Below are 8,676 nucleotides of genomic sequence, written 5' to 3'. Positions count from 1 at the left end.
TATATGTTCTTCAACAAATGTACTGGTGAAGTAACCTGGTGTGAATGCATAACTGAATATATTTAGCACAGAAAAGGAAAATTTGTCATTTTTCCCCAAATGTGTGGAATTGAGAAGCATTACACTCAGTGAAATAAGGCAAGCACAGAAAGATAAATGGCTGCCTTTACTCATTTGCATCAGGATCCTAAAGGAATTGGGCTGAGGCAGAGCTGACGATTGGTACAGGAGCCGGGTGGTGGAGGCCCTGGGGAGATGACGCTCAGAGTCCAAAGGTTCATTGTGGTCCTTCAAGTTCCTTTCCTTCCTATAAGATGTGTTGTACAGCACAGTGAATGTAGTAAATACAGTAATTTCCATTTCAAACTTGCAAAACCAATAAAGCTCAAATGTTTTGACCACATAAATAAAATTACAGGTGTTGGTGGAGGGATTGTGTTAAGTAAATACAGTTATTTGTTGCACAATATATTTATAAACCACGACATCACATTCTACCAAAGGATACTCAGTGCTATAATATGACAAATTTTGCATAAAATAAAAATAGCATATAAGATAATGTATAGGTAGAAGGTTAAATGTACAAGGAGAAATAGTTGTAAAAGCATATGAATACAGATCATATATATAGGTATTTTTGTATTCATGTATATGCATAGGTATGATATATATATGGATGTAGGTAAGTCAGGAAAACACAAACTTCCTAAAGACAAGCCATTACAACGTTAAGTCATAGAAATAATTATTTTGAATAATAAAATTGAAGTTTCTAGAGGATGGAGTTAGAGACACAGACTTAAGTCTAACTAACATAATATCAACTTCTCTCTACACATTTCGTACATGACAGCATACTTATTGTGTGTGAAGAGACAGATTTTTTTCTTAAGCTTCTTCCTAAGAACTCACTCTAAACAGAGTACAAAGCATCTTATTGTGTGTGAAGAGACAGATTTTTTTCTTAAGCTTCTTCCTAAGAACTCACTCTAAACAGTACAAAGCAATTCTGCTCTAATACAGCACTTACAGTGAGCACACTCTACCACACACAGCCCTCCTGAGGGCCTTTTTGACCTCCGTGTTCCTCAGGCTGTAGATGATAGGATTGAGCATGGGGGTGATGACCCCATAGAGCATGGAGATGAGTCTGTCCCTGGCAGGGGAGTGTCGGCTGGAGGACGGCCGGATGTAGGTGAAGATGGCTGTGCCATAGAACAGACAGACCACCAGGAGGTGGGAGGTGCACGTGGAGAAGGCCTTGCGCTTCCCCTCTGCAGACTGGATCTTCAGGATGGTGGAGATGATGTATACGTAGGAGATCAAGGTGGTCAGGAAGGAAATAGAACCACTGAAACCCCCTACCACTAAAACAAGCATTTCAGCCACATAAGTGGATGAGCAAGATAGGGCAACCACTGGTGGGATATCACAGTAGTACTGGTGGACCAGATTGGACCTGCAGAAGGACAGGCTGAAGGTGGACACAGTGTGGATTGTAGAATTGAGGAACCCAGCTGCCCAGGTCCCAGATACCAGCTGGGCACAGCGAGCCTTGGTTATGATGACAGAGTAGCGAAGGGGGAAGCAGATGGCCACGTACCGGTCATAAGCCATGACAGCCAGCAGGAAGACTTCAGTTCCAGCTAAGGCCACCAGGAAATACAGCTGCAGAGCACACCCAACAAAGGAAATGCTGTGGTCCTCAGTCAGGAGGTTGTGCAGCATCTTGGGGACAGTTGTTGATGGGCAGAACATGTCTAAGAGGGACAAGTTTGCCAGGAAGTAGTACATGGGAGTGTGCAGCTTTGCCTCGGTCCCGATGGCCAAGAGGATGGCCCCGTTTCCTACCAAGGTCACCTGGTAGATGATGGCAAAGGCCACAAAAAGAGGGTAACGCACCTCAGGGAGATCAGAGAGCCCAATGAGGATGAAGTGAGTCACCGTGGTGCCATTGTAGACGTCCATCTCCTCTCTGCTCAGTGTCTCTCTGGAGGGAACAAATCCACAAACACAGGTGATGGTGTCAAGCAAGGGGTTAGTGCTGAGAAATTATTGGACAGCACTTGAAGAGTGGTCAGTGATGAATTATGTCAGTTCTAAATTAATGAGAGATTTCAGTTTTTTAAGTACCATACTCACAATATTTCTTGATATATTTATCTTTGAGTCATCCTCAGGACAAGCACTCTGTGTACTCTATAGACTCCTGACAATTCCTCTTCTTGGTCATCACTTTGAATCTCCCACATTTTCAGGGATTTTATAATTCAGTGAAATTTGATGTGTGGCCTTGCTTCATGATTTCTTATGTTATCTCAGTGGGTGAAGTTTCCAGACTATCCCATTTGTAAAATACACAAAGGTAGAAACAGTCTACTGGATATAGTTGTGCTCTATCTTTTACATGAATTTTCTATATCATATATGTTTATCTTTCACATTTTTACTATAGACTGTGTGTGTTCTTGATGAACAATGTTTAAACAAAATCTAGGAATTAGAGGAATGGGAAAACCTAAGTGAGTACTGGATGATGGATTGCATAAATGATGGTTATCTTTGCAGAGTATCTCTCCTGGCAAGACACAGCATGGGAATGTTTGCAAGCTCAAAATCCTATTACTAAAATGAAAACATTAGCATGCACCATAGTCGTCCACACAATCACAGTTTTAAGGAACTGAGTGAAATTCTGTGCACAAGTATCCTGTGGATATTTTCTATGACTTAAAAATTTTTCCCTTGAATATCACATATCTGTCATGGTAAATTCATAGACAAAAGAAAATAAAGTGAAAATTTCCTTTGTAGGCACCCCTTCCAGTACTGCACTCTTTCAGTGTTCCCTTTCCTCAATTAAAACTTGATAATATGAATGACACATGCTTATGTATTACCACACAGGATATGATCTCCCTTTTTGCTACCATGTTCTCCCTTGAGGTAAATGAGAATTATTGCAGACCGGGGTATATTTTATGATGTGCTGTATTTATCTCCTAAAGCAGCACCCACTTCGTGCCATGCTGTTGAAAAAATCATCTTCTTTTGGCAATTTCTTCCCATCATGAAGTATAGGAAAGCAAATCAGAGTAATTTCCAAAAGCATCATGTGACGCTCTTGGTGCAGGGGACTCAGTCAGGAAACATGATTCAAACCAGCAGCAGATGGAATGTCAGTTCTTAGGGTTTCAGTGTTCGTGACTAAACGGAGCTATCATCAACTCTTTGCCTGCACCTCTGCATATTATCATTTCAAAAATAAAATAGTAAATGTTCCAAGCAATATCTCACCTCAAATATTATTTTCCATAATAATTCTCATTTTTCTTTTTCCTCATACTTATAAACTTGATGTTTTCAATCAGCCATTACATGTGATAATATTATAATAAGGATAATGTGTTTTCCCAATTTGTATAATCAACTAATGCTATGAATCCAGCATATTTCTCCTAAAATTTGCACTGAATTGTTCATAGTATCTCATAGTATTTACTTTCTTTGTCTGTATAGTGAAGAATCTGTTCTTATAGTGCAGGAACTCATATCAATGATCTGGTCCTATTACCGAATACTACATCATGTATTTTTTTTATTTCATTAGAGAAATAAAAATGACAAATTATTGATAAAGTATATAAGGAAAAGTTAGATAGCCTTTTTCTTAAGGAAAAGGAGCAGCAGATCATTTACTAGGGATTCAGAGAAGCTCCTATGAAATGTAATCTCTGCACATGATTTTTGTGACTACCTGTTTCACATGTTGAATTATAAGCACTTAAACATAATGCAAACTAGCATAAGTGATACACACTTCACATAATCTTTCTACTGGAAATTGTGCAGAAGTCAGACTTTCATTTTATTTATAATTTACTCATTTGTGTATGGCCCATGATACATTTTTCATACAATACTTTTTTTCTTTTCCATATCAAGGTCAGTATTTTGCTATAAAGAAAATAACACTGGACAACTAAGCAAAAATATCATACATGGTCCTTACACCTGAACAAAAATAAAATTATTCATACTTACTATTTCAGTATCAACAACACATTTGTATCAATAAGAGAGATCATATCACCAAGAAAACGATTCAGCAAGAACACAGGACGATCAGGCCAACCGACTTCAGCAGCCAACAAAAGGAAGCTCATCGTTTGCTGTTAGGGCCCAAGTTAGGGTTGAGTCTCCACTTTATATGAGGCCTGCTTTCCCCACGGGAGCATTACAGTGAGGCATCTAGAGGGAATATCCCTCTTATAAGTTCAAATATAGTTCTGAATCACAGGAGTGACATTTTTCTTTCCCCTAATACACTACAGGAAGGTAAGAGAAAGATTTTGTAGTATTTGCATGACTAAAAGCATAAAGACTATAGAGAAAATACACAACAGTGCTGTCCTCTTACTTTTCTTAATCTTCAGTACAGGTTTGCAATGCATATGTCTGCTTCTACCGTGTGGGTTTGGTGCAGGGGCGTGGCGTGTCTTAGATCTTTTTTATATTCCCTCCCGTCTTTCACTCATCTCCTAGTCTTCTTTGTATTTGCAAAGGATCCATTTCCTGCTTCCAATAAGAGATAAATACACAACAGTGCTGTCCTCTTACTTTTCTTAATCTTCAGTACAGGTTTGCAATGCATATGTCTGCTTCTACCGTGTGGGTTTGGTGCAGGGGCGTGGCGTGTCTTAGATCTTTTTTATATTCCCTCCCGTCTTTCACTCATCTCCTAGTCTTCTTTGTATTTGCAAAGGATCCATTTCCTGCTTCCAATAAGAGATAGGTATCTCTTACTTTGCTTTTTATTTATACTTTGAATTGTCATATGGGAAAGTCCATTCAATATTTAAACTTGTGTGCGTGCGAATTATCTCATTTAACATTAAATCTTCCCCATGCATTCATTTTCCTACAAATGACTCAACTGTATCCTCTTTTAGCAGTCGTTGTCCCCAAAAGGATTAAATCAGAAAAGAGTATTGTAGATGTGCATGTTCGTGGAAGAGGACTTGGCTATGTACCTTTCTGCAAGGAGGCGGTCCAGAGTGTTCCCAGTAACTTTAAACAGGAGGGGCTCAGCTGTCCTCAACCCCAGTCACACCCCAGGACCTTTGCAGCCACACATGGCTGTGCCTACCAAGTTACCTTTGTGTGAAATCAGTACTTAACCAAGAACCTGGGAGTGGAACAGCTCTTTCTCTCTCCCTACCCAAGTAGAAGGCTCAACCTCACATGATGTAGGGTTCCCTTTCATCTTTGGTGCTGTATCTGCTTCATTCTGTGGTGATGTTTTTTGACTGTGCTCATATCTGCCGTACTTTTATAATAAAATTACTCTCGTGCTTTTAAAACCATTGTGTGGCTCTTCACTGCTCATATGGCCCTATACATGTGACATATGCATGTCACAGTGTTGTTCCATTGTGTGTACAGCCCATAAAATTGAACAACTCAAGTGGGAACATAGGGATGACACAGAGACGAAGATATCACACACTTCTCCCTCACACTCAGAGCCTGTCTCCCCTTTCTGCTGCTGTGGAAAGAGTAACTGCAGCTCAGCTTCTCAGCACTTCTCTGTGGGGACGTTTTATTCTGACTTAGTGATGACAGTGTGTGTATGCCAGCTTTGTGTGTTTGTGTTTGTCTGACAGAGTCCTGGGCCACAAGGACCAGGTCCAAACTGAACAATACAGCAGGAAAACCATTCTTGATCGATGAATCTGACTTCATAATATAGTTGATTGTATATTTTCCTCTTCTTTATGAAATGGATTTTGTCCTCTATGTATGATGTTAACTGTTTAGGCCTTTGAAGAAAGGATACTAATACTTTGTTAAAACATTTAGTATAAATTATGTATTTCTGCTCAAATCTTCATCTCTTCTGCTGGAATTCAACTGAATATCATGTAAATGGAGATCCCAATGCCTTTACTGGAAAACTCACTGTCAGAACCAGGGCTCTCCACACTCAGGGCCTCTCTCTCTCCCACATGGACCTGCAGAGCTGACAGCCCAGCATCACACATAGGCTAGGTCCTTGCAGGGTCTGGGAACCCAGTACATGGAGAACCCAGTTCCCAGTACCTGCTCACCCCAGGTGTCAGAGACCATGAGGCCCACCAGCCTGGCTCCCACTCCTGGAACCACCTGTGCAGGCTGGGGCACATTACAAAGGACCCAGCTGCTCAGATCCTTTCACTTACAGGCTAGGTCTAAAGCAGTGCGGCCCAGCTCTCTGACTCCTTGAGGCCTAGATACACCAGTGGACACTGGCAAGGAAGGCCTTCAGGAGCATTGGGCAGCAGGCCTGTCTCAATGGATCGGCACAGGCCAGCCCAGGCCAGGGGAGCTAAAGTCTCCTCAGGGTCCACCTCCAAGGCTCCACCACCTCTCCCTCCACCCTTCTGACCACACCGCCCACACCTGCCATCAGGACACACGTGTGTGAGCACCGCACAGCACATTCAGCCTACAGCTGCATCAGCCTCACCAGGAGTGGGAGAGGTCAGCACAGGGAGGCCCTGGAGAAGGCTCCTGGAGCAATTCCAAAACCCCAATTAAGCAGTTGTGAAAATGGTATCAGGCCACCCTCAAATGCAAGGGAATTCTGGGACCATTCCTTTTTATTTGAAATAGTTTTCATAAAAATAATAACTACTTGTAGAACCTGTATATTTTCTGAGTTCTTATTGTTTGTGTATGCAACACAGTCATAAATACTGCTTAAAATTAAATACTTTATGTGATGTATGTTAATAACAAGGCTTCAGTAATTGAAAACCACCTGACACACATTTTTTGGGAAATCAGGTGTGAGACCAATTCCTGTTTTGAACTCTCCTTTGCACACACAGTGGGGGAATAGCAAAGTGTCCCCTACCTCAGGCTGTTCACTATCATGATAGTGTCAAACAGTTCCAATGACAGAAACACCTGCAGCTGGAGTCTGAGTAAAAGAAAGAACACACTTAGGTATAGTCCACAACTTATGAGAACCTCATGAACTCTCCCTAAACTCTCCATGCTTGCTGGCTTCTTCTTCGTGAGAATGTAATGAAAGTGAGGAACATTATCAGTTCAGGATTCTTTGTTCACTAGCTTTGATCACTAGAGCTAAGAGTCCACTGAACCTCCTCTTCCAAATTATCTTTGTCTTTTTTTATTGAGTTTATTGGTACTTTTCAAGTATACCATACAGTTACATTTATCATTCACAACTTGTACCTTTACATGACTGGTCTTGGTTCTCACTTTTTCCTCAAACCCCTGCCCTCCTTTCACCCCCTCCACACTTTCCTATTTACAAAGACTTTGTTTCCATTTTTTCCTTTTCTCACATTTTTTCTTCTCCCTTATTGCCTTTCCCCTACCCTTCCCACTTCCCCTCTTCCTTTTGTCCTTTTAAATACTGGTTAGTTTCTCTGGTGTGAAAAGCTGAAAGTGTAAATAAGATCCAAATTGTATAACTGATAATATAATTGTCTTTTTTCTTTTGTTCTCCTTAATCCCCTTGTTGGGTTAAGTTTGTATGGCTTGGTTCTTGACTGGGAAAACTTCAATAGGGAAAACCTAGGAAATGTCACAATGTAAAATAAATTTTCCCTTTGCTCTGTTTAGTTCAGAATTAACTGGCTCCAGTATCTAGTCTCTAATAGTTTTGTAAATGAAAAGAACCACTGTTAGCTTTGTTGACCAGACACTTCCCTTCCCCTTGACTAGAAAAGATAAAACTTAAAGTTAACTTCCCCTAACAAAGAATGGCACTGAAATTCAGCTGCCTCACCACCATGTTTTGGGTATCAGCAATGTGAACTGTGAAAATGCAATGTAACTCACTGAATAAGATCAAGGCTGTAAAACCCTATAAAAGAAGAAGTTGTAACCCAATGGGGTGTCGATTAGGGCACCACCATTAGGCGTGATCTATCCCCATCGATGGAGTAAACTTTTTATTTTACTTCCATTCTAATGCCTCTCTGTGTGTCACTTGCCAGTTCCTTCCGTAACACTATAACATTCCAAACTGTTTAATTTATTTTGTAATTGATAATTTATCACTAATATTTACTCTCATCTTTCTCTTATTTATTTTGGTGATGGGATTCACAGTGTACAGAGAGTACTCATCATCTAACTGTCACCAGCAAACATGCCTTTCTGACTGTGGTTACAATTTCCACTCTACCTTTCTCCAGCTGGAACAATAAAATCCACTTCAGGTTAATGAGATACTAGCGGGTGTGATGTGTATATACCCTTGTGTGTCATGATAACAAAGGAAAGTGGTTAATATCTACATTTCTTTTCACAGCAATAGAAGAGAATCTGACTTTCAATTTTGGAATTTTCATTAACAATTCCCACAGCAATAATTGAAAAACTGTGAGAGAAAACTTAGAGACGATTCCTGTACATCTGGAGACCAGCACCATCCTTAGTGACCATCATAGCAATGCCACGGGTGTCTAGAAACAAGGCAACTGCACTGATGAGATTTGACTTCTTTCTAGTTCTCCTTTGTATATCTACTCTTCCTTGGAGATTTATACTTTGGCTTTCCTGATGGTATTTATCTTTTACATTAGGATGTGGGATTCTTTCAAGCATGGGCATAATATACATCATTTTATTTCCTTCTGCTTATCATGAAAGGTC

The 8,676-nt window shown here is 40.4% G+C and overlaps 1 protein-coding gene across 1 annotated transcript; it reads right to left on the bottom strand.

Annotated features, from left to right (window-relative positions):
- Positions 1-1,029: 1,029 nt before the first annotated feature.
- LOC104856004 (olfactory receptor 5V1) lies at positions 1,030-1,971 on the bottom strand. The gene has a single exon (XM_010615098.1). It carries the CDS (start codon positions 1,969-1,971, stop codon positions 1,030-1,032), a length of 942 nt encoding a protein of 313 aa, XP_010613400.1.
- Positions 1,972-8,676: the final 6,705 nt, after the last annotated feature.

This window comes from Fukomys damarensis, unplaced genomic scaffold, assembly GCF_012274545.1.
Source record: "Fukomys damarensis isolate Sample0158 unplaced genomic scaffold, DMR_v1.0_HiC HiC_scaffold_3, whole genome shotgun sequence".
Classification (NCBI taxonomy): domain Eukaryota; kingdom Metazoa; phylum Chordata; class Mammalia; order Rodentia; family Bathyergidae; genus Fukomys; species Fukomys damarensis.
The sequence above is the reverse complement of the archived record's forward strand: the minus strand, read 5'-3'. Positions and strand labels throughout refer to the sequence as shown.